Source organism: Natrix helvetica (assembly GCF_964273705.1).
Source record: "Natrix helvetica genome assembly, chromosome: Z".
NCBI classification, from domain to species: Eukaryota; Metazoa; Chordata; class Lepidosauria; order Squamata; family Natricidae; genus Natrix; species Natrix helvetica.
Window position 1 is genome coordinate 61,770,377 of NC_138554.1, and position 27,185 is coordinate 61,797,561.

The 27,185-nt window shown below is 37.0% G+C and overlaps 1 protein-coding gene across 3 annotated transcripts in view; it reads left to right on the forward strand.

The window, feature by feature from the left end:
- The first annotated feature begins 2,417 nt into the window (after window positions 1-2,417).
- TMEM245 (transmembrane protein 245) overlaps window positions 2,418-27,185 on the forward strand; it is a 34,537-nt gene continuing 9,769 nt past the window's right edge. For all 3 annotated transcript variants that reach the window (XR_014176761.1, XM_081970088.1, XM_081970087.1), the window contains exons 1-12: window positions 2,418-3,044; window positions 4,757-4,874; window positions 5,843-5,944; window positions 8,314-8,424; window positions 10,207-10,386; window positions 14,311-14,480; window positions 14,842-14,946; window positions 16,870-16,952; window positions 21,023-21,113; window positions 21,784-21,882; window positions 24,099-24,230; window positions 25,189-25,311. Coding sequence is in view for 2 of the 3 variants with exons in the window: in XM_081970088.1 (XP_081826214.1) it covers window positions 2,490-3,044; window positions 4,757-4,874; window positions 5,843-5,944; window positions 8,314-8,424; window positions 10,207-10,386; window positions 14,311-14,480; window positions 14,842-14,946; window positions 16,870-16,952; window positions 21,023-21,113; window positions 21,784-21,882; window positions 24,099-24,230; window positions 25,189-25,311 (1,869 nt within the window). In the remaining variant the exon portion in view is untranslated. The remainder of the gene's footprint in view (window positions 3,045-4,756; window positions 4,875-5,842; window positions 5,945-8,313; window positions 8,425-10,206; window positions 10,387-14,310; window positions 14,481-14,841; window positions 14,947-16,869; window positions 16,953-21,022; window positions 21,114-21,783; window positions 21,883-24,098; window positions 24,231-25,188; window positions 25,312-27,185) is intronic.

The window sequence follows — 27,185 nt, forward strand, 5'->3', positions numbered from 1 at the left end:
CTGGTTGTTTTCACTGTCAGGAAGTTTTTCCTTAATTCTAAGTTGCTTCTCTCCTTGATTAGTTTCCATTCATTGTTTCTTGTCCTGCCCTCTGGTGCTTTGGAAAATAAGTTGATCCCCTCTTCTTTATGGCACCTGTTCAAATATTGGAATACGGCATATCACCCCTAGACTGGCCACACCCAATTCCTGCAACTGTTCTTCATATGATTTTATCTCCAGCCTGTGTGTGTTGTTCCAGTTGCAGCAAATTAGACTGCAAAAGAAGGCTGTAGCAGATGCTATTTTCCTAACCATTCAGTACTCAGCATGGTACGCTTTCAGTGAAATGATAATCCAGACTCTCTTGTGTTAAGATGACATTCAAGAGAGGAGAGCTGATTTTCAAAAGATCATTGACTTGAGGGGTACAGAGGATCACTTGCTGGTAGATTTTTCTGTACGTGCAAGAAAAACGCCTTTAATCAATGCAAGAGCATCCACTCTGCTGGAGCTGATTGACTAGTCTGAAGGTGTATATAGAGCCGCCTTTGACATGAAAACTGACGGCAATAGAAATAAAGAAGTTCATTGACAAACCAATACAAGTACCACATTGGGCCCTATCATGCTCAATAAATAGAGAGATGTGTGAAACAGATCAGAGGCAGCAAGCAGCGTGTATACATGTGAGAAATGTGAGAGTTATATCACAGCAAATTGGTGACTGATGTCAAAGAACGAATCAAAATACAATGTCATGAAACTCACTAAATAAGATTCATGCAGCACAAGATGTAATTTTGAGAAGATAAAGTTAACAGTATTTGGGTTACAGGAGACTTTTGGGGGGTACATGATCTGATGTGAATTTATCATAGCAAGCTAAATATTGTGCAATTACAAAAATAACAGCAGACTTGGAACATATTTTTAGAACCCCTCACTGAAAAAAAATGCTAAAATTAATTTTCAGCCTATTAAATAACACACTGTAATTACAGGCATCTAATCCAAACTTTATTTTGGTTAATGACCAGCATGAAACACAAATAATAAGCCAAACAAAAAAACAAATGCAAAGCAATTGCAAAGAAGGCACCAGACCAATGTGATTTCTTAAATGTAGTCAGAATATAACAACAATATATTATCAGCAGTAATAATAAATAATCTTAAAACTCACCAGTATGTCTCTAAAAAGGCAAAAGTGATTTAAGTTTTTTGATTTCCATGTTCAGAAAACATCATGTCAGTACCTTATCAGGTTAATTCTCAAACATAAAGGCGTTTTCTGAGATAAATCATAATATGACTAAATAATTACAGATTAGGTAAAACCTGGCTCAAAAACATTAACTGTGAGAGGGAACTTGGAGTCCTAATGGATGTTCACTTAAACATGAGCCAGCAGTGTGCAGCCGCCGCCAAAAAAGTGAATACAATCCTTGGTTGTATAAACAGAGATATAGAATCAAAATCATGTGAGGTAGCAGTACCACTTTATAAATCCTTAGTAAGACCATCATTTTGCTAACTACATTACAAAAAAGATTTTGGAAAAAATGCAAAGAAGAGCAACTAAGACGATTAAAGGCCTGGAGACTAAGACATATGAAAAAGGGTTGCAGGATTTGGGTTTGGCTAATCTAGAAAAAAGAAGTAGTGGGGCATGATAGCAGTATTCCAGTATTTGAGAGGCTGACGCAAAGAGAAGGTATAGTTAATTTATTTTTCAAAGCACTAGAGGGCAGGACAAGAAACAATGGATGGAAACTAGTCAAGGAGAGAAGCAACCTGGAATTAAGGAGAGACTTCCTAACAGTGAGAACAATTAACCAGTGGAACAGCTTGCCTTCAAATGTTGTGGGTGCTTCATCATTGGAAGTTTTTAAGAAGAGACTGGACAACCACCTATTTGAAATGGTATAGGATCTCCTGCTTGAGCAGAAGGCTGGATTTCTGAGGTCCTTTCCAGCTCTATTCTGATTCTGAGTTTCTATGCATTCGTTGAAAATTGCCAACATTAAAAGAATATACCATGTCATGTTTTATACTTGCCTCTGAATGTCCTGAGTAACAACTTATGATAATGGTAACAATAATGATAACAACAAATAATATCAAATGAAATAAAATTTCATGGCACAAAACTGCTTAATTAGTTGGATAAAATATCCACAAAAATGATCACAATTCTGTCAACCTTCAGCAGAAGAAGAAAAATAATGCTGCCGTTAGTTTTTTTTTTAAAAAATAAAGCAGGCATATAAAAACATACATGACAGCCAGCAGCTACCACATTTCAGGCTCTGTATGTTCAAGCCAAATATTCAAGCGTCCCCGCGTCCCCAGAACATTAATGCCTATTGGATGTCACAGGGAACTGCATCCCCCAGGATTCAGTGCGATATCATTGCTTTTCTGCGGTTGGTGCGGTGGTTTTTCTTTAAGTGGGGTATGGGGAGATGTAGGAAGCAGCAGCAATATTAACGCTTTGGCTGAGCAATATGGCTAAATACAAGCGTGATGGTTCTTCAAGTTCGCTATCCGACCCTGAATTGGACCCAGATTCTCAGCGTTATCGACCGCCTCCTACTCCTCCTCTGCAATTGCCACGCCTGGAGAAACCGCTGCGCCAGGCCTTCTACAACACCGGGGCTCTGGTTCTGGTGGGACTGTGCTGTGGGGTGGGGGTACTCATTTATTTCATCCTCGAGGCATTTCTGCGCCCACTTCTGTGGGCTGTCCTGTGCGGCACCTTTTTGCACCCGTTCAAGAATTCCCTCACGGCATTTGGGCGTCGCTGGCTGCGTAGCCTCCGCCATTCCAACACACCAATATTTTTGGCTACTTTCCTATTTCCGTTGTCTTTTGCCAATGCGGCCGCCGAAACCTTGGGCAATGAGATCGTGCGGCGCCGTCGGCTTCTTCTCCTTTTGAGTGTAGGAAGTCCGTTTTTGTATGGACTCTACTGCGTCAGTACTTCCTTGGGAGTCCAGGTCGCTCTTGAGTATTCCGCCAGCCTCATTTGCCGAGGACTAGACTATTTCAGTAGCCGTTGGGTAAGTTATACTCTTGGAAGTGGTGGCGGCACGGGTGGATTTGTTCGCTACAGCGAGTTGCACATTAGCCAACCACCACGCCTGGCCCAGCCTGTTGGTAAGTCCAGGGCACGTGACTTAGCATTACAAGTAAATTCCGGAGAAAATACGTAGGTGGGACGCAGGCGTGAAGTTTTTTGAACTAATGAGTTCAACCAGTAGCCTCAAACCTTGAATTGCCTCAGAGTGCAATTTGAACTAAGGCTACCCCTAATCTGCCCGCTCAACTTCAGAATCACTGAACTGAAAGGCATTAAAATGACAATGCTTCTTGAAAATAATGAGAGCTGCACGACAGTTGTATAGGAAAGTTGAAAATAATTATTGAGATTTATTTAAATTTCTTGTTATAAATGTAATAAATTAAGCAAGAAACATCATAGAAGGAATGAAATTGGTTACAGAAAAGTTATAGGTTACTCTTTTAAAAAAGATTTTAAAAGTTGGATATACAATAGGTGTTTTTGATTGAAAACAGGATGATATCAAATATAAATGTGCAACAATACTGTTTCTACTTTATTATTTTAACTACTAATTCTAATGTTTTCTTTAATGTAATTTTAATGCATCCTCTTTTCATAACAATATTTATATTTTCAACTAGATATTCAGTGTTTAGGAATATTGTAGTAATAGATTTCATCCTTACAGATTTCTGGGATTGTAATAGACCTTGAACTAGAAAAATGTATGCAAACTGTTTTGGTACCAAATGATTGTCTTGTACCAGTCAAGCTTGAGCAGGGGTTGGATTAGAAGATCCCCAAGGTCCCTTCCAACTCTATTCTGATTGAAATAAACATATTCTGTTACAGATTGGAGATATGGTTTGAGAGATGGTAGCATAAGTGTATATACAGATACAGCATTTCTATTTGCTTATTGTTCAAACACAAATTGTTGATAGACATTTATTTTTACCATATTTATTCTTTACTCTATGGAGATGCAAAAATTCACATCTTTCGTTTATGGATTGACATGACAACCATCTTCCAATACTTGGAAGGCTGTCATGGGGAAAAGTGAGTCAGTTTATTGTCCAAAAACACCAGAAGGCAGGACAAAAAGCAACAGATGGAAGCTTATCAGAAGAAGACCCAACCTGGAACTAAGGAGAAATTTCCTGACAGTGAGAACAATTAATCAATGGGACAGTTGTGGGTACACCATCATGGGAAGTTTTCAAGAAGAGGTTGAATAACCACTTGTCTGGGATGGAATAAGGTTTCCTGTCCTAGGCAGAGGGTTTGACTAGAAAACCTCTTAAGATCCTTTCTAGCCTATGATTTTATGATTGTATATCCCCAATTCCTCCTCGCATTTCTGATTCTATGATTGTACACCCCCAATTTTACCAATTCCTCCTCACATTTCTTTCTTTAAATCTCTATGATTTTATAAATGTTAAATACTGAACATATACTTGAGAAACTGCAAAAGCAAGACTATAATCATGTAAACTTATTTAATTAATAACTGTCATTTAAAATGGGGAAAAAATTCTTTTCCAGGGAAAGATATAAAGATGGAACAGTTATATAACTCCTAGGAATACACCGACTGAATTCAGTTTATGGGTTTCTAGTGCACAGTCCTGGTAAATTGAACTTAATGTAACACTCTGTAGAGATTTATACTCAAATTCCACCTCCTTTTTAAATATTCAGATATGGACCTTGATAGCAGGCTATCTATTGACTGTGTTATTCAGATGGAACCACAGAACGGAGCGTTACTTGAGAGCAATCTCAGTTCCCCTCTGGATTGTGCTGCTATTTCATTTGGGTGAGTGAATACATTACATAGTATGAGGTTTTTCTGTAGATTTTAGAAACTAGAAAGTTAGGTGGGAAAGTTAGCTGTATGTTAACCATAGTAGATGATTATTATCTAGCATGTTTCAATATATTTTTGGCATGAAAGGAAGAATTGTAATTGTAAGAATTGCAATGTAATTTCTAAAATCTGAAAGTCCTCCTTATTTTTAAAGCTTAATATATGGGTTCATACATCATGCTAAGATAAATTCTTACTTTTGATCTAGCATTATATGTCACCTTATCCATTGGGTTTGGAAATTATAATTCATGGCTCAGCATTATATATGAATCAGATAGTTATTCAAATAATGGCCTATTGTAATATGGGAACATAATTACTGTATTTCTTTCTTGTACATATACATCCTTGTAAATTTATGGATAAGGCTAAACTTTAACTTTGTATACTGCCTGGGAGTTAGGTAAACTTGATGTTTGTGGAGAGAGCAAGACTGAAATACTAAGTCCTAATTTTGCAATTTTAAGGGGGTGATACACTGTGAAATCAGTACCTGCCATCTAGTCAGAGTTTTGACTCCTAGCACTTTCCTGGGCAAGTTTCTGCAGTTTTCTTGACAAGATTTTTCAGAAGTATTTTAAGTATTGATTCAAGGTTATCCGTCAGGCTTTGTGCCTTTAAGACTCACCATCTTCCAATTTCAAGCTTAGTGCCTCGGCCACGAGACCAAACTGACAGTAAATAGAAAGTTAGGTAGCATTTTCCTACATTTTGTATTAATTTTGAATATAGCATATAATATTATATTCAAAATTAATTCAAAGCACAGGAAAATGCTTTATCATAAATTGTTGTTAACATCCTATGGGATTTTTATGAGTGTATATTTTGGCTAACTGTATTATTATCATAATCTTTGACAATATCTTCCTAAAAAATTGTGGCTGTATTCAAAGATACATACTTTTTTCCAGCTTCTGCAGCAGGATCTTGGAGAATTCCAGTTGTTGTACTTATAATTGTCTTAATGACAGTAGGTTTACTTCATGATCAATCAAATGGAAAAGAGCCTGCAGGTAAAAATTAATTACCTTTTTAAAGAATGGAATAGAATTATTATCTATAGTGAGCCTACTTATATTTATGCGATGCCAAATCCCCAAAGATTCTAGATCAGGGGTGTCCAAACTTTTTTCAAAGAGGGCCAGATTGGATGAAGTGAACATGCTGGAGGGCTGAACATTTTTCCGAACATTCTTTGAACAATTACAATTAAATGCAAATGAATTATTTTATGCCAAGTTAATTGCAAATGGCATACTTTTCATTTCATAACATTAAGATCAACTGACAGCTGAGTTTTCACAATGTATTTTAAATAAATTTTAAAAAAAACTTACCTGCACTAATGTGAAGGGTGAAACTGAGATCTGTACTGCAGCAAATAGGCTCGGTCTGGTACAAAGGCAGTGGTTTTGATGCGCAAAATGTCACGCAGATGAGAGTCACTTAGTCTTGTCCTCACACGGTTCTTGTTAAAGTTCATAGCAGAGAATGTCTTCTCACACAAATATGTTGAGCCAAACAAGCTCAGCATTTTCTTAGCCAATGTCCGAATCTCCTGAAACCTGCTCTTATCCAGTTGGCGGTAAAAGTTCACAAGGGAGAGCTGTTGGTGACGACTACGTAACTCGCTGTCACAATGCAGCTCAATGAGCTCAAGCTGCAGCTGATCTGAAGCATCATCGGGGTCAACAGAGAAAGGAGAGGAGAAAAGGCTGATCTCCTTTTCAATAGCTGCAAAAAATCTTGAAAGCGCCGTTTAAACAGAGGGTGGTGACGTCAGGATCGGGCTTCCGATGCGGCCCTCTCACTGCCCTCCCTCCTGTGGCAGACAGTCTTCTGTCGCTCCCAACGCGCCGCCCTCAAGCAGAAGATGTAAATGCGGCCCTCCCACGGCCCTCCCTTCTGATTGAGGGCGGCGCATTGTGAGCGACAGAGGGCGGTGACGTCAGGATCGGGCTTCCGATGCGGCCCTCTCACCGCCCTCCCTCCTGTGGCAGACAGTCTTCTGCTTGCCGCCCTCAATCAGAAGGGAGGGCCGTGGGAGGGCCGCATTTACACAGAGCAGGGAGGGCTGTTAGAGGGCCGTATTAAACCGCCCCCGGGCCGCAAATGGCCCGCGGGCCAGACTTTGGACATGCCTGTTCTAGATGATTACAGATTTTAAAAAAATATAAACTAGAAAAAATAGAATAGTTACAAAAATTGTTTATTAGAAATAAACAATGAAAATGGGAGCAATGATAACTGATGGGGAACAAAATAAATACAGTGTGCCTCGGTACTTAGCTACTTCAAAACTCGTCGAATTTGGCAACGCATTTTGATGAAAAAATATTGTCCTGGTACTTGTTTGTTTGGTACTGAATTAACTGCTATTGAAAAAGAGGGATTGCCATGTAGATTGCCAGGGATTGCCATGTTTTGATTGTACGCCGCCCCGAGTCCTTCGGGAGAGGGTTGCGGCTAATCAAATAAAATAATAATAATAGTAATTATTATTATTATTAGAATGGAGAGGAAATTGCTTAACCAAGAAGATCTCTGCAAAAGGAAGTGGGGAATGGCTGCAGAGGGTAATCAGGAAGTCAACCATGATGGGAAAGTCACTGACATAAGAAAAGGGACAGACAGGAAGTCCTTCCTGGCTAAAACTGGCTAAGGTTCGGGTGTTTTATTTGGTACTTGTCATTTTAAGTACTTGTTGCATAATTAATGGTCAGTACCAAGGTATCACTAAACAGCCAGGTATGGCAAAGGGGCCTTCACTCATCTTTGCAAAAAGCTTGCGTGAAGAGCCAGATCTTCAAAGCCCCTTGAAACACAAGAAATGGGAGTTCTGAGTTCTCAGAGAAAATCTCATTACAGAGTGATGTAATGACTTATGACCACAATTTCTGTTGTTAACACAAACATTTTGCCCCATTTTATGATGGTTCTTGCCCCAGTTGTTAAGTGAATAATTGCAGTTGATAATTTAGTAACATGGTTGTTAAGTGAATCTGGCTTCCCCATTGTTTTTGCTTGTCAAAAGGTTGCAAAAGGTATGACCTTGGGGCACAGCAATGGTCATAAGTATATGAACCAATTGCCAAGCATCTGACTTTTGAGCATATGATCATAGGCATGCTACAAAGATTGTAAGTGTGAAAAATGGTCATAAGTCACTTTTTCAGTGCTGTTGTAACTTTGAACAGTCACTAAATGAACTGTTGTAAGTCAAGGACTATCTGCATTCTACTATTAAATTTTTATATAGGTATTTCTAAATTATTTGGATTATAAATTTACTGTAAAGAAATGTAAATATTAAATATTAAAATAAAAATATTAAAATGTATCATATGTTTCCTTTTCATTTGTTATATATATTTAATTCCAGAGGCACAAGTTCTTGGTCAAGTAATTTCCATTGCAGCATCTGCGGTCACGACGGTAATCTCAGATTCATGTTATGAATCAAGTAATGAAGATCATCCATTACAAACTTCAGGTGACTTTAATTCCAATGATTCTGTAAAAATATTCAAATATTTTAATTAATTGCCTTGTAAGGCTTGCTTATATTGATTTGTGCAATTTGATTTCTACATTTTTCTTTCTTAGTCTGAAAGTTGGTGGATTTAAAATAGTTGCTGAAATTAAACTAATTTAGGCGATATATATATACTTCAGAAGGGATTTTATTCACTTTTTAAATCAACCCTAATGGTGAAGCCTTAAGAAAAATTAAAGCAGCATTAAAGATGTTTAAAAATCTGAAATGTATAATGTAGATTACAGAACACTGTTCAATTCGGAATTTGTCTGGTTAGTTTAGTATCAACAAAAAATTATTAGTTGCCTGCTCATTTTTATATCTATCATTCTCATTACAATTAGGCAAGAGTAACTTAATCACTTACTCCTTCTCACTATATTTCTCACTTTAGCTTAGAGCAGGGGTATCAAACTGGATTTCTTTGAGAGCTGGAGCACTGTCGTACTTCTCTTCCGTGGACTGGCTGGGGTGGGGGAGGGAGACAGGATAAACGTCTCCTGCAGCACTCTGCTGGCCAAAATGGGGTGCAGTCCTTCTGTGCCCCGTTTTGGCTGCCCAAGGCACCACAGGCTGCTCCTTTGCTGTCCTGATCCTACGGGCCGGATCTGGCCCATGCGCCTTGTGTTTGACACCCCTGGTTTAGAGACTTCACATGAGACTGGTGAGGCAACTTGTTGCAGCTTTTTTTTTTAACTACCAATAACCAGATTGACCAAGATTCAATAGACACAAAGTGGCTGAAGAATCTGACTTTTTAGTCAATATTGCACAATACTGAGAGGGCATATTCTTAACATATTCTGTTGTTTTCTGTTTATTCATTTTAAAGCCTGCTAAACCTCCAAACTCGTTGATCAAATATTCTATATTAGTTTTCATGTTTTGCAAAAGTATAACTAAATGTTCAACAAATGCTCTCAATTTATAAACTTTCTTTTTTTATATTTATACCTGTTATTTTCTCATCTTGCCTTATATCCCTGTTTAAAACTTCCAAAACCAATATAACCAACAGGGAACATAAGGGGCATCCTTGCCTTGTACCCTTTTGAATTGGTTTGGTTAAATCTCCATTAATAATAATATTCAATTACTGTGACATATAAATTGCTTTGATCCTTTGAATAAATTTCTCCCCAAAGTCCATACCTTCCAAAAACTTTAAATATGAAAACCCAATTTAGGTTGTTAAAGGCCTTATCTGCATCCAAAAATAATATCTAAAAAGCTGCCTATTTCTCATTATAACATTGTAGGTATTCAATAATGTTGAAAACAATCCTCACATTGATTCTTAACTGTCTTTTTGGCAGTTGAAAAAAGGGACTTACAACTGCTCCTCATGCTTATGATCATTGTAGTGTCGATGTGGTCATGAGATTAAAAAATAAGACACTTGGCAACTGGCAGGTATTTGCAGCTGTTCAGATTATATGATCACCATTTGTGATTTTCCCAGGGGACTTCTAATACGCAAAGTCAATGGGAAAGCCAGATTTGTGTGATTCGTTTAATGACCCAGCAAAAAGGATCACAAAATTGGGCACCATTCCATTAACGATTACATCATGTTCCAGTCTAATTGGATCATAAATTGAGGACTATCTGTAACTAAGCTTGTTCTCTGTTATAACAATAGAAGAGTTTTATATTCAGTGATATGCTTAATTTCTTCAAGTTAAGCCTACTAATCCAATAATAAATATTTATTGTTGTAATTATTTTTTTTTCTAGAAATTGTTCCCTTATCAGCATCAGCCAATGAGAAGAGCAGACGGAGACCTGAGATTGCAGCATTTCCTAAAAAGAAGAAAGCCAGTGACATCTACTTTGTTCTGCTTGTATGGAGCATTGTAATAGTCCAGATGTGGTTTAATTTCTGGATAATTCAATTACTCCCCTTACCTTTTGCAGGTTATTCATTTTTATATTATGATTTACATTTTGATTGGGCAGGTAACTACTGTTTTTGTGATCCAACTTTGTGCATATTTATTTATCCTTAGAACTCAGCCCAGTTTTGAAGGACTGAGAGTATATTATGGCAATAGAAAAAATACACAATCATAAAATCTACTCAGAGCCAATTAGGGAGTCCAATTTGCAGAAATGTACTGCCCTGACTTGCTTAATAGATAATTCTACATTTAACAAGCATTAAGATATAAGATATTTTCTCTGTCTAAATACTATGATGTCTACTGTGTCAACTGGTATGGAGACAGGACACAAAATACTTCTAGCATGTTTATTATATTTTCAGATGATATTTTCAGATAAATTCCAATACCCTTAAAGAATGAGGCAATACAGTTATCTGGAGCCATGCTAAATTCTTTAAAAGTGCAGGGATGGGAATGGGAAACAGAGCTCAGTCTAAATCCCATTTTTACTTATTCTGATTTATTATAAGCATAATTAATAGTACAGCTAATTAATTTAATTTGATGTGTTATTTATCACATTGTAACCAAAACCTAGTATGTTGTATGAAGAGAGTTACTAAATGAAATTACAATCTCCCTTACTCTCTTTGTTCTAAAGACTAATACCTTCCCCTGCTTGTCCTTTCTATAAAGTTTGTTTCCAGGACAGTTTATATTACACTAATTCTGCCACTTCCACCAAGCTTTTATCAATATCTACTATACCTGCATTTTCATTTAAACCAACTAGTACCCCATCTTGATTCGAAGACTTCTAGCATTGGCATAGAAACAATTACCAAAATATTGCTCTTAATGGTACAAATCCTTCTCATACCATTTTTATCCTTTTATAACCCCTTTATAGCAAAATTTCAACTCAGCTGGTAATTTACCTTCCTTAGAGGCTAAATGTAGCATTCTATTTCCTAGGAGTTCAATAATATTTACTCCTCATTATATTCACCAGTTATGATTAAATCTGGGTTGCCTTACCTCTTTGGTTCCAAGACCAAAGATCAGTGTTCAAAGGCGTACATCTGTGTCTGTGAACTTAACAGCTTTTTAGATATTTGCAAGCCACTGTCATATTTCCACTCAATTTTCTTTTTTGCAAATTATATTTGTCTAGTTTCCTCAAACCCTCACCCTGTTTGGTTTTCATATTTCTTATTTTGAAAGCTCACTTGTAAACCTGCTCCAGGGTTTTTTTTTAAAAGGTTAACAGGTAGTCTTGAACTTTACCATTTGTTCAGCAGTGATTCAGAGTTATTGAAGTGCTCAGCAAAGGCACTTATGACTGGTGTCCAGAGTTATCGCTGTTGCAACACACCCACAGTCACATGATCAAGTTTAGACACTTGGCAGCCCACTAGCTGATCTGCAGAGGCATTTCAACTGCCACCACCTGCCTATGTCCCCCATGCCTTTTTGGCCTCTAGCCATACAGCACTGTGGCACCATCTTCAGCATCTTTTTGCTCCTGCTGCTCATGAGGCACTTCTTGCTTCGCCTTTTGGGTGGCAGCCTTGGTTTTCTTCTTCAAGTTGCACATTGTCTTGCAAGACCCAGGAAGATGGCCTCATGTGACCAGCATGCCTCATGAAGAGCCAATCCGAACAAATATCAGCAATGGAATCAAGAATACAGTTAAAGACAATTGGGACATTGGTTTGTAGGGTGGTGAGGGTGATTATGATAAAGACTTTGCTGAGGCAGCTATGACTTCGTATTATCCTGCTGGACCAGGCTGGAGCTGATCTTTGTGCTTTGCTTTGGTTCAGGAGTTCTTGAGCCCCAGAGCCACTGTGTGCCAATAAGTCCCTTTGCTGGGCCAGACTGGTGCTGGCCTTTGCACTGTGATTTTTTGCAATCCCAGAGCCACGACACAGCACAAAGCTCAGACCCAGGCTGGCTGTTCCAGCAGCCACCTGGGCATGCCTCAGCAGCAGCTGGAGCAAGAAGATGGCAAGATCAGATGAGGTGCAGCAGAGAGTCCCAGAATGCAGAAAAATGAGGGAGAGTGCAGATGGGACTGGGTTGAGATAGGCTGCTTCCTGGGCTGTAGCAAATGACCCGAGAGCCAGGAAGTACAGAGAAGGCAAACAAGCAGAGAAATGGTGGAGATAAGAACCATTGGAGGCAGTCCCAACACTTACTGAGCCTTGGGGCTGATAAGACTAGCCCAGAGTTGTGGTGGAAATATCATTAATGTCATTAAACAAGGCGATCATGTGATGTTGCACTTAGTGATGGAAATTATAATGTCCATTGTGGTTGTCAAGCATTGGTGGTTTATATGTTGTCTATCTAGAACCTCTTACATCTCATGATCTGGAAATCAGATTTCTGTTCATGCAACCATTTTCAGCTTATTATTCATAAGCACCTTTCTCACATGTTTTGTCAGGTTAATGATGATTTAATAGCTGACCAGCTGCTGTAATGCTATAATGCTGATGCAATGGTAGTATTGAGTCAGAAGGGTTATTTGACTCTTTACCACTTTAAGAGACTGTATTATTAGAGAGGCCTTGTTGGGACGTATCTCTCTGTCCTTGAGTGCTTCTGTGCTATAGTTGATGATTGATTGCCTGCCTTTGCCTAGTATGCGTATGTATATTTTCCTTATAGATAAGCCACTGTTTGAAAGACAAACCTCTGTTTACTGTATTTTGCTCCTAGGTCTGGGATGGCGAACCTATGGCATGCATGCCACAGGTGTTATGTGGAGCCATTTGTCAGGGCACGCAAGCGTGCCAACTGAGTTCAGCCTTTTTTAAAACCATTTTTTGCCCTCCCCAGGCTCCAGAGGCTTTATAGGAGCCTGGGGAGGGCGAAAACAGCCCCCCTTGGAGACCCTCCGGAGGCTCCAGGAGTTTCCCTCAAGGCTCCGGAGTGCAAAAAACCAGCCCTATAGGCAAACAAGAGGTTCAGGAACGGACTTCTGGTTTACTCAAAGGGTCGTTTTTCGTCCTCCGGAGCCTGAGCAAACTAGAAGTCTGTTCCTAAACTTCCGGTTTGCCGTAGGGCCGGTTTTTTGCACTCTGGAGGCTTCAGGGAGGCTCCTGAAGCCTTCAGAGGGCCTCCGGAGGGGAGAGAGAGGCTGTTTTTGCCCTCCCCAGGCTCCTATAAAGCCTCTGGAGCCTGGGGAGGGTGAAAAATGCATGCAAAGAAATGGGGGGTTGCGCCTGTCATGTATGCATGTACGCTGGGGGATCGCGCATTTCATTATGGGTGCAAATGCCAGCACATGACCCCCCTGCACTCCCCTTGCTTATGACACACGAGCCAAAATGGATTCACCATCACTGTCCTAGGTTGTCTCAAAATAGTCACACTTTGCACACTTTGACATGTTTGCTTACTGATAACTTATCATGCTTCTTAATGTTTTGTATGCTTAAAAGAAAAAAATAAACATCCAATCTTCTTGAAACTTTTGAAGCAAAACTTGTACGTGAAGTAGTGTCTACAATAGTGTTATTTTAATTCTAAATTCCAGTGATGTAGTTTTCATATGTATAAGAAAAAAGTTAACATGTTTAACATTAACTGTGATAATCCAAAAGGAAATATTTTGTGGGCTGTTGATTCAGACAGAAAAGTTTGAATATGAGCTTAATTCAATTGAATATAGCCCTACCGTGGTAGTTAGAATGTAGTATTGCATGCCCACAGATCAGTCCTAATGGGGCTCAAAGATGATTTAGCATTCCAGTTTTTTGAGATCAGTAAAAAGAAGACCCATATTACATTGACATTGTAAACCACCCAGAGGATGCTGTGTTTTGGGCAGTATGTACGTGCTATTTCTATTGCTATTAATTTTTATTGAAACAAAATAACTTTATGAGCAAAAGGTATAGGTATTATGTATGAAAAGTATTTAATTCCTTTTTTATGTTTGCAGTGTGGGTTTTAAAAAAACTGTTGGTCCACTTTGGAGTAGTACAATTCTCACTGACTTACTGCAGTACCTACTGGCATGTTCTGGAAGATTTTGTGAGACAACGTCAAGAAGTTCTTGTACCACAACCTGTTAAGGGGCTTGGAAGAATTATTCTCAAATTAGATAGCAAGGTATTTAAAATTATTTGTGAAATTGCTCTAGTTCAAATAGTTTTTAAGAAATAAGCACCCTGCACTTTGCCACAACATTTTTCTATTAAAAATAATAAAAATACTGGTGGGGTTTCAGATTATAAGTAGCACAACTTCTCCAGTGTTGTTTTGAGGGTCTTATAATAGTTAATAATTGGGATTATGAGTTATTAAAAATGAAGCATTCTTAAATAGGAAAGAGACAGAAGCAATATTCATCTACTATCTTGCACTATCTGAAATAATTCCTGTAAGGTTGGAGAAGCTATTCATGAGAGTTTTGGAAACACTTTGCGGGAACTTTAGAAAGAAGTTTATTACATTTTCTTGTTTTTCACAGCTGATCGTGTGGTTGGAAAAAATCCTAGATAAAATCATTAGCATATTCATTATATTTGTGCTAGTAATAGGCACCCTGCTGCTTGCACTGCTCCTTACAGCAAAGGTATGTGCTCTATTAAACAATACAACATTTTTACTGAAAATGTATTCATTCTAATCTGCATATTTCACTAATGATCAGTGTTTTATTTCTTCTCAGAATTGATATAATCAATGTATATTCTAATAACTAACTAAACAATGGTTGTAGTTGAAAAAGAAAAGCAAGTATTTTATTTTCCCTCAGATTAGATAAGTTTGTTTTTCCAGGAAAAAAACAGAGATATGCACAAAGTAGGAAAAGAACCTCATTCAAACCAGGTTATTCATATATCAGGATGATAATTCAAAATGTGATATATTTAAATTTGTGAGACACCTGCAATGTATCCATTATATTAACATCCCCTTTTATGTAACGATAGATAGGTGAATATTGACAAAGCATAAAATGTATTTTTCTTTCCTTTTTTTCTTTGAAATAAGGAAGGAATAAAGATATACCATCATATATGGTTGTGGTTGTAGATAATTTTCTTATAAAAAGACAAATGTAAAATATGTACAGTCTATAAAAATGAAAACACTTTAATTTTTATTATGTCTTTTAAATTTTATTATGTCCATTGATGGATAATTTATCAGAGTATTAGGCTTCTAGAAATTCCCTAGTGCTGATGGTTTAGTCGAGGATGCCTAGTTTCCCAGTCAAGTCTGGTTAACATATAATGAAGTCTCTCCATATGTTGCAAAATTAAAGAGTTAAAGATGTAATATCTATACTACATACTAGACAAAAGAGGCAATCAAAAAGCTAAGGGGAACAAAAAGACTTAACATACCTTGCTGTTAATAATTGACACCCAGATCAGTATAGATTAACTCCAAGATTAACATCAGAGCAGCAATCAAGAAGTAAACAATATCTTAACAAAGAACTGCCAAACAAGCTGAGAGTAAACAGCTTAACCAGAACTTCCAAGACCACTCCCATGGATTTAGAATGTTTAGATGCCCACCATTGACTGTACCTACCCAGCCACCTGACTTAGCCAATTTATAGCCAGCTTTCCTTCTACACTGGCCTTCCCCAGCCATTCACCATCGCCAATGCCCCCCTGGTCCTCACCCTTCGCCCCTGCCCATTTGTCAAGACACTTTTTGACCTAGGCGTTTGGCTGCATGGGACAAGAAGCAGCCAGAAAATGGGGGCAGGTGGTAGCAAGTGATTGCCAGAAGCCTTGTGGGGACAGTGCACTATTACGGGGCTGTTGGGCAGGCTCCAGGCAACTGACAGTGGTGGTGTGCAGAAGTAGTCATGGGTAGAAGTGGTCATGGGCTCCCAACAACTGGCGGTGATGGTGGCATGCAGAAGTGATTTCAGGGAAGTGGGCAACAGAGAGAATGATATACTAGCAGCAATTCCAACTATTATCTTAATCTATAGTACCAGTTATCTGCAGAGCAGAGTTCTTGAAAGCTTGTAACAACTCACAGATGATAGCAACTATCTCTCTTCCATTTCCTGGGATCTTGGCTGGTGGGCACATTTCTAACAGGGATCCCCTGTGCCCCCTGATCCAGGCCCATCCAGGTCTCAGCAAGCCCTGCCAAATCACTCCTCCAAAGTAAGATCATGGGTAAAGAGCTATTTTGTTACACAACAACTTGACAATCAGAAACATCAATGGCAATTGACATGAATGGCCAATGTGGATCTAGTTGCCAGGCATTGAAGGTAGAAGCCATCGGCTAGAAAGGACCAGATAACAGGACGTCTTGTGACCTACCCCCAGTGCTTTATTCATCTCCGTGGTGGATTGCTGTATAATTCATTTGATATGGGACTGCCTTTGAAAAGAAAAATCAGAATCTACTCCAGAATAAGGGTTACATAAAATTATCAATCTTAGTCACAGAAGAAATGTAAGGTATACATTCAGTGGTGTGGTACATTCATTTTTTTCTTCCCTCTGTATTGCATTAGGTTCATCAGGAAAGTGTACATATGATTGAAGTAACAAGCAGGTTGATTAATGAAACAGTAGCCAAACACCCAGAATGGGCCAAGTAAGTAATGCCATAACCGATAGGATATGAATATTCTCTTCATTTTGATATTTTGATGAAAAATATTACATTTTGATGGAAAATATGAGAAAGAGGCTGTAATTTATTTTTGACCTATTGTTGAATCTTGAAAACATTTTAAACTAATAAGATATTAGCTTTAATGAGAAGAATATGGCTGAATTGAGAAATATATTTAAAAAACTCACCAATGCTACCAAATCACCCTGGAAGGTTTTGATACTGCCTCAACATCAAATTACGATCTTACCACTTAGTTATGTCAAGTTAAGAAATTCAGTTTCTATAAATTAAATTATTTGAATTTTTCCTTGAATCCTAAAACAAAAGGATTATTTCAGGTCAGATAATTATTCTATCTGATCAAGAATTCTGTTCTCGTAGTAGTCAGTGATATGCCAATAGGATACTTTCAAGCTGATTTTTTTACAATAGCATTTTCCTATTTATACTGTAGACCTAGCACTCAAATAAAGAAAAGACTTCACTGGAAGAAACCATTTTCCAGCATTTTATCCACTTTTTGCGCCATGTATAGCATGGTTTATTTGCAGCATACCTTAATCATGAACACAATATGTTTGCTCTTCCTTAAATCAAATCTTTGGTTAAGAAAATGCCAACAGACTTGATGTCAGCACTTAGACATGGATCAAGCCAGTTTTTTCTCCTTAAATCTGTTTTGCTGCATATTTTTATATTTCATTTTCTGAACTGAAAAGTCCTACCTTTTTTCACAACCACATTGTTTCAGACTTTTTATCATTTTGACTGTCCTTTCCTGTACTTCGACACCTCTGCAGTATCAATTTTGAGATGCATACAAATAGGCTACATATAATTTGGAGAATATAAATCACTTTAGTTCATTTTTTTGTACTTTTTAAAAAAGTGGTTTAATTTTTGTGAAATTTGAATTGTTATATAGTAAACATTTTAACCTTCTCCAGATATAAGGGTACAATAGAAATGAACTAATAGAAAATAGTCTATATCTAAGTGTAGTTGTACTGTTCATTTTATTTAAGCATTACAATATTTGCCGTTCTTATTTTTTATTGTTCTCAAACATATTTCATCTTTGCCTTATATTGAGTCAATATTTTTCTATAACTGACTGTCACAACTACTCAGGATGCATATGAACAAACAATATTATTTAACAAAGGCAATAACTGAAATAAATGAGATGCTCTCAGCCAAGAGGTGTCTTTCAAAATATTCTGGTCCAGCCTCTACTTAAACATAACTAATCCATTCTTAATTAGTTTCTTAATCAGAATATTATTGCTATTTCAAATGTTTTACTGAAATCAAAGCATTTATATTATTTATATTGTATCAATTACAAAGTTAACCAATCCAAAATTGAAAAAAGGTATTCTGGAAAGACAAATCAATGGTGATTTAACATTTTTTTCTAAGTTCTTAAAGATGAATATCATCTAGTCTAAAATTTTCCATGACAGAGAACTAAAATTCTTAAACAGTATAAATTACACTACACTGGAGCAATTGATGATTGATCTAACAAGGGAGTATTCAGGACTTATTGAGAAAAATGCATATAGTTGACTAGACTTGGAATAGTGACCATTATACAATAAAATTCAACATTCAGAGAAGCAATAATCTGCATATTAAGTCACAAAGTCATAAAATTGAAAAGATTGGTAAAAAGAAACTTAAAGTGATGATTGAAAGGGCACACTCCCGCCATAAAGTTAGGCTGTTGCTTTATCAAAGTAATAGTAAAGAGTCAAACACAATATATTCCTGAAATTATTGAAAATGACTTCATAGTCTAGCCAACATGATGTATTAACATTGTAAAGGAAGCTATTAGGGACATAAAAGTATTGTTTAGAAAGTGGAACACCTGTCCCAATAAATAAAACAAAAAATCATGAATTAAAATTTTTTTTTGAAAGGAATTTCAAACAGAGTGAATTTCAAAGAGAGAGATATAAAGACATTTTGAGAGTATATTGCCAAAACTGAAGACAGATAATAAAATATTACTCAAATATGATAGAAGTGGAAAAGCTAATGAGCCATTGGGCTCTTGGATGAAGAAACTGTCAAACATGTGCTAGCGGTAGGAAAGGAAATGGCATTTTCTCCTCCAGAATTCACCTCTTTTTCCAAAAGAGAAAATGCCAGCAAAGCCAGCAGAGTCTAGGATAATTGGCCGTAACACATGGCCATGGCCATGTCACTCTGACTCCCACACTTCAGCCGACCCACCGCAGGTATTCATCTTCAGCTGCCGCTCCGCTGGCAATTTGCCAAGGGACACTTGTGTCTCTTCTTATAGGCAAATTTGGCAATTAGATGGTTTAAGATAGAGAAGTTATTGATGGTAGATTGGCTTCATCTTAAATCTTGTTTTTGTATGAGAATATGATATTTTTTCTACCCAGGTTTCAATTCTAGTCAGAACTTCACATATACAATGTCAATTAGACTGATCACCCTATTATTCTAGGATCTTTTTATTCCCTTTTTTGTATATGGAGACAACTATTGCCATCTTCCACACAGCCGGAATATGGCAGGTGTTATTATTTTTGTGTAAAAAGATCTGCCAGTACTGGACCCCATGAAAGAATGGTCAGCTGGTGATGATATGTCTGGTGGTAAAAGGAAAGTCCAGTGCTGTAAAGAACAATATTGCATAGAAACATGAATTTCAGATCTCTCCTTGATTAGTTTCCATCCGTTGTTTCATGTCTTACCTTCTGTGCTTTGGAAAATAGGTTAACTCCTCTTCTTTGTAGCAGCCCCTCAAATATTGAAACACTACTATATGTAGTGTTCACGACTATTGTAACTTGTAATTATCATTCTTGTAACTTAAAAGATGATAATTCCTGTAACTTGTCATGTTTAAATGCATATTTATATCAATTTAAATCTTATAAAATGATACACCGGATATACAGATGAAACTAATTGATGTTTTAATATTTAAAAAGGACATAGAAATATCAAACTAGAAGAGTGATTTAGATAACTTTTTAAATTGAATTTACAAAAGAGATTTGTTCAATGTTTGAAAATCCACAGAGAAGAGACAAAAAAAAATGGAAGAAATCTAGTAACGGACATTGTTTGAAGGAATTAAAACCCAAGGTGTTATAAAAAAGGAAAGTTGTTTTATTTGATGAAGATTAAAATAGATACATTGTTATTTTGGTAGCCCTTAATAGACTTTTGCTGACTAGGAATGAATACACGGCTTTTAGAAATATGGAAAGAAGAGAGCATAAGAGATGGTGATAAGTTAAGAAGGGGGAAGTTACTTTTTAATATATTTTTCTTCTTTCTTTTTCTTCTTTTTTGCACTTCTATATTTTTCTTTTTATATTTTTAGAGTTTGTATTAGTTTTTATTTTTCCTAATAGTAATGTTTAATAAAATTATTATAAAAAAGAGAAAAATGTGCTTATGATTTATGAGTTTGTATATTAGAAAAGTAGCTTATAGAAAGAGGGAAATTATGATGTAAACATAAAGAGATAGGGTAAAATATAAATGCATGTATAATTGCTGTTAAAAAGATCAGAAGCTCCTTCTTTATAATCCTTTTTCATTTCTTTTTCTAATTTTCTTAGATATTTACTATTGTTATTTTCTTTATTTATTTAACATTTGTATTATCTTGTTAAAAATGTTTTCAATAAAAAATATATTTACAAAGACAGGCTCTATTCCTGAGAAATCCCTATGGAAATTTGGTATTTTCCTTTAATCCACATAATTCTGCCATTGTTGGAAAATATTTGTTAATGAATATATTTCAGATAAATAACAAGGTCAAGGATTTTTTTGTAGAGACATTTCAATAGCTACTATTCAATATGCTGAACTTTCAGAAAAACTTATAAATCTGAATGTATGCTATTTGGCATGATAAACTATATTTAAACATCATTCCTATTAAAAGTACCAAGTTGTCTATCTTCATTTATTTATTGAAACAGTATACATGCATTTAGAATATTTGCAATTAGAATGCATTTTTAAAATTTGTATTTCTTAATTAGTTGGCTTCCCGAAGCTCAAGTCATTCAGAAGGCTTTGGATTCAGCTGCTAATAATGTTTATCAGTATGGGCGAGAATGGATAACACATAAGGTAATGATAAGATTCCTTTTTGGAGATTAATGTTCTGATGCTTCTTACTTTCTTTTCAAAAAGATTCATGACTGCAAAAATAACCTTTGATTTCTATTTGATATTGACATTGTTTGCAAATTGTCTTTAACTACATATTAATGAAAAATACATTTTGTGCTATTATTCGTCAAATTTCAGAGCAGTCTGAAAAATAAAACTCTAAAAAGTATGTAAAAATAGATATTTCAAATTATCTCGATTAAAAACATAAACTTGCAGTTATTAAACTATAATTTATAAATATTAAATAAGCTTTTTAATCCTTCCTAATATCATTATGAGATAAGATTTTAACAATTTGTTTACCTGCTAAGTCCAATAAAAGACTTGTACAGGCATATTTGCAGAATGTACATTATTAAGCAGTATTAACTGAGCAAAACAATAGTTGGTTCTGAAATAACAATGTAGTTCTGGATTTGATAATCTAAATTCTGTTACTATATATATATTTGTAAATCTAGTTTTTCAAAATTCGCAATATTTCTAGCAAGTGAATGAATAAATAGGATGAGCATTTGTCTATTTAAAATAGTTTAATGGATATTTAGTAAATATAAAATACATAATTGGTCAATGAATATGTTCCTTTTCAAATATTTTGACACTTTTAAAATATATTTTATAGCTTGATAAAATATTAGGAGAAAAAGTGCATAATACTGCTGTGATTGAAAAACAAGTTCTGGAGCTTTGGGACAGACTATATCATACTTGGTTTGCAAAAGTAAGTATCTTTTTTACATTGGCAGTATATTGATCCAAGAGAAATTGCAGCATAATATTTTATTAATAGTTTGTTAATAATTATAAAGATAAATTCCACCTGATATGATTATGTAAATATCTCAAGATGCAGGATTCTCTTAGGAACCTGGGTGCTTCCAATGAAGGGACTAAGGAAGCATATACATGGGCTACCTTGACATCTGAAGAGTGCCTAACAATTATTGACTTACATTGAGTTACCAATACATATGACAACGTATGTTATAACAAGTGATGTTGGTGACAGGATACACCTATTTCTTTCTGTTTTCTGGGGCGCAGTGTAGCAACAGGGATCACTAGCCTCCTGACGGTCCCTGAAGCCTTCGGAGCGCTCAAAACGACCCTCCGAGCAAACCGGAAGTCACTTCCGGTTTGCTTGGAGGGTCGTTTTGAGCATTCCGAAGGCGTCAGGGAAGCCTCCTGATGGTCCTGAAGCCTCCGGAGCGCTCAAAACGACCCTCCGAGCAAACCGGAAGTCACTTTTGCATCCACAATTGTCCAAAAGGCTTCTTGGGTCATTCCTAAATGCTCCCGTTCAAAACTAGGGAGCAGTACCGCTAAAAAACCAGTTTTGGAAGTAAAATCAACAGATCATTGGTAAGAGAAAAAAGAAGTTCTTACTGTAAAACAATCATCTTGGTAGGAAGTCCAACCCTTAAATATCTTCATGAATTTTTAGATTGTTCATCAACTATCCAAGCATTTATTATATGAAAATAATTCAATGAATACTTTTTTTAATAGTACAGCAAATAATCAACATAACAATAACAGTGACTCCTTGTCACCTAGGGCAGTGATGGCGAACCTATGGCACGCGTGCCACAGGTGGCATGCGGAGCCATTTGTCAGGACACGCGAGGCGCTGCCCTGTCAGCTGAGTTCACCATTTCTAAAGCCATTTTTTGCCCTCCCCAGGCTCCAGAAGCTTTATAGGAGCCTGGAGAGGGCGAAAAGAGCCTCCCCCCACTGAGGCCCTCAGGAGGCTTAATGAGCTTCCATGAAGCCTCCGGAGCGCAAAAAAACCGGCCCTACGGGCAAATCGGAAGTTTAGGAACGGACTTCCGGTTTGCTCGGAGGGTCGTTTTGAGCGCTCTGGGGACGGCGAAAAAAGCATGTAAAAATGGGGGGGCGCGCCTGTTGTCTGTGCATGCGTACTGAGGGAGGTCGCACATTGCATTATGGGTGCGGCATGCCCGCGCACGACCCCCCTGCGCTCCCCTCACTTATGGCACGCGAGCCAAAAAAGGTTCACCATCGCTGACCTAGGGGATCAGTAGTGACCACTTTGAGACACTATGCTATAAAGTGTGATACACCATATTTTTCACACTAAAAGATGCTCTGAACCATAAGACACACATTAGCTTTAGAGGAGGAAAACAAGAAAAAAAAGTCTGCCTCTGCTTCCCAGTATTCATCCGGTATTCATCTGGCTAGTGTCCTTGCAGAAAGCATCCTGGTCAGCTTCAGCACGGTATCGCAGCTCTAGCGCATGGTTCAGGGGCAGCGCTCCATTGTGCCCACTACCAGCCAACTAAACTGAGCTGCTGCTGCAAGGAAACACTGGAGCCTTCGCTGTCAAGCAGCTAATTGGCAATTGGATTTGCCTGCTGGAATACCACCTATCAGATGTTCTAGTCTGCGGGGATCGCCAATCACCAGTTATTCGTCACTGCCTGTTTGCTGCTGCCACCCATTTGCTTCCCCCTGTTCGCCGCCACTGCTAACTACAACCTGTTTGCGGCAATAGTTTGTTGCGAACGGGCAATGGAGATCAGGTGATGGTGAACTGTCGATCGGCGACAGCAAACGGATGGCAATAGGTGGTGACGGCAATCCCTGCTGCCTAGAACAGCTCATCGGCAGTATTCTGGGAGGCTGATCCAACTGCCAATAGGTTGCTTGGCAGCGAAGATTCTAGTGTTCCCCAGCACCAATCCCCCTCTTGCTGCAATATTTGCTCTATAAGGCACATAGACATTTCCACCCACTTTTTTCCGGGGGGGTGGGGAGTGCGTTTTATAGTGTGAAAAATACCGTAATTTCTACTGAGATCTGTAATCCAGGCTAATCTAGCTTTTATTTGAAAAATAAATTTATACTTTGTTCTTTTTATCCTGTGAAATTCAATACATGAAATGTTTTGTAATATTTGCTTTTGTTTTATAGAATACAACTCATTCTGGCCAACAAAAAAGTCACAAAAAGCATTTAAATCGTGAGCATAGTTGGACAAGTGACATGCTTGATTGGCAGGATGTTGCTTCTTTTATTCATGAGAATATTGAAACATTTGTTTCGGTATGTGGTTTTATAATAAATATTACAGGATATACTAATTTATAATTTCATTCATTTTAACAAAAATAAAAGCAGCTAGGCATAGAATTGTGTTCAAAAGATTGGCCTCATTAAAATCTGCATCTGAAATTCATTTTTGGCTCTTCATCAAAATTTTGAAGTGCTGGCTTATTGTTCTTAAAATTCTTAGTATATGTGTTCCTGTCTGTACTTATTTTTCTCCAGTTGTTTTTCTTGAATCCTATGAATTCCTAGCCTCCAATTACCCTAAATTTGTCCCATCGTTATCATTATTTTTTTTGAAACTATCTCTGTACTGACTTTCTTCTACATGAAAGTTACACATAATTATAGTACCTGCCTTTGAGTCACATGCAGCAAAAATGAAAAAGAATAAAAACAGTATGGAAATAGCATAAAGGCAAGGTTAATTATGATGGCAATAATATATACTTAGTATAATATGTAAGTCATAACACTTTTTGCAAAGCTGAAAAAGAGTAGACTATTTCCTTTACATGTCTAGATTATGAGCATATATAGCAAGTCAGGACAAGGAGAGAATCCTTATTATAAATTATGTATTATGCTTCTAGTCTGCAAAACCAAGCTGATCCCACTCTTGAACCTGAGGACAAAGATAAATTGCTATAGAAAAAAATATTGTCTTTCTTTAAAATAAATACAGGGATAAAATTACAATTTAAATGAATAATAATTAGACCTGTATGCTTAAAACATTGTAATTTATGCAGATATGCATATACATAACATTAGAAAGATTGCTTAAGATACTGAATCTAATTTTCTGTGCCATAAATTAAAGTATTTCAGTAACTGATCATCCAGAATGTTTTCCCCCTTAGAGTCAATCAAATTATGTTTTCTTATAAGTTAAATGTATTATTCCATGACCTGCGCTCTGTGATAATGCATCTAATTCTGCATCTTTTTGTAGATCTTAGAATCACTTTGGATACTGATGAGTCATAATGTTACCCTTCTTTTTACCACAGTTACAACTTTGGTAACAGTCCTTTTCCACAGTAGCACTGCAGTTCTTAATTTTGTTCTTTCACTAGTAAGTATGACTACATCGTTTGCATGCACTTAACATGATATTTACAGTAAACAGAATATGTGGGCACCTTTGACCTGGATATCCAGCACAAATTCTCTTGTGAGCTTTTGCAAAATTATGGATTAGTGACAAGACATGAGGAAAAATAGGGTAGTTTCAGACATTGCAGACTTTTGAAAAATTTAATTATTTATTTGTATTTTGTCTTTATTATCTTTACAAATAACTCAAGACAACAAACATTTCTCGTCCTATTTTCCCACAACAATCCTGTAAGATGTATTGGGTTGAGAAAGAATGACATATGATTCCTTTATTATTCCATTCATTTTCTGTATTTGGAATGCAAAAGTGCAAAGCAAAGAACTATGTTATTTATCTCAGACAGAAAAATATTTGAGGCTGATGTAAAATCCTCCACTGCAATAGAAATATTGTTACCTTAAAATGCTATGAATCTGCTGTAGTAGAAGCTCTGCTTTTTCTCTACATAGACATTCATTCTAATCCTTATTGTTGTGTTTGACTAGACAAGCTGTAACACGTTGGGTCATCCTTTTAAAGATACTTCATTTCTCTTAACAGAGAGTAACCATTGGTGGCAAAAAAATAGCAGTGGCAGTGTGAGCAACTTCCAACGTCTTGCAGGCTTCCCTAGTTTGTTTATGGAATGCTGGCAAAGAGCATTGGAAATCAGCTGACCCATTGAACTGTGTGTCATTTTTCTGGGAGGAGAGGAACAAAGGAATGACCACAGGAGGCAAAAAAGCGGAGGGAGAATGAATGACTTCTGACTTTCTCCTGATTTCCCCATTGACTTTGCTTGTAGGAAGCAGGCAAGAAATTTGGAAATCACTCATTATTATCCCTGGCTGACTGGAGGAACTGCCTGCCACTTTGCTAGGGAGAAGGGTAAACGGAGAATCACTGATGGTAAGGAGAATTGCACTCCTGTTCTCCATCCCAACATGTCTCCAAGGGCTCTTTCCCTCCAGGGAGGAAGTGGGCTTACCCATTGCCTGCCAGTGCCCTCCAGCAGCCATCTTACAATACAATACAATACAATACAATAGTAGAGTTGGAAGGGACCTTGGAGGTCTTCTAGTCCAACCCCCTGCCTAGGCAGGAAACCCTATACCGTTTCAGACAAATAGCTATCCAACATCTTCTTAAAGACTTCCAGTGTTGGGGCATTCACAACTTCTGGAGGCAAGCTGTTCCAGCAGCTATTCTTTCTCATACTTCCCTCACTGGTCACCATCCTTAAAAGGTTTCAAAACTCAGGTCAATTGGATACAGGGACCAGAGAGAGGTGGAAAAGAGGGTATGAATATGCCCCATTAGTTTTCTTTGTGCCATACAACCAGTGGGTTTCTGAGAAGAATAGGGTGAAGGCACAGTTGTGCTGTAGCAGGCACAATTTTGTCAAATTTCATTCCATAGGAGCAATGGGTTCTGGATTTAAGATGTAAGTTGAGATACTTTTGTTCAAAACTCATTCTGTGGTGCATCTTTCAGCCCAATTAAAGATTGTAAATGAACATGCATAAGAGCTTTAGTAGTACATAAATTACACATAACATGCCTAATAACTTTTGAAAATAAATAAATATATATAATTATTTTAAAAATATAAAATAAATAAAATATGAGCTTAGGAACTTAAGATGCTCACATTACCGGTATCCTTCTCTGATCTTAATGGAGAGTTAAACAGTTATTCAGTTGGAAAGATGGTATTTTCAAAGTCGAAAGAAATGGGGTGCGAAGAAATATTCTATCATTGTTCTCTCTGAATAGTCCTGACCAAGATTCTATTGAAATAAGAGAGGCAATGTGGCGAAAAAAGCTTCAGACCCTATTTTAGAAATTAT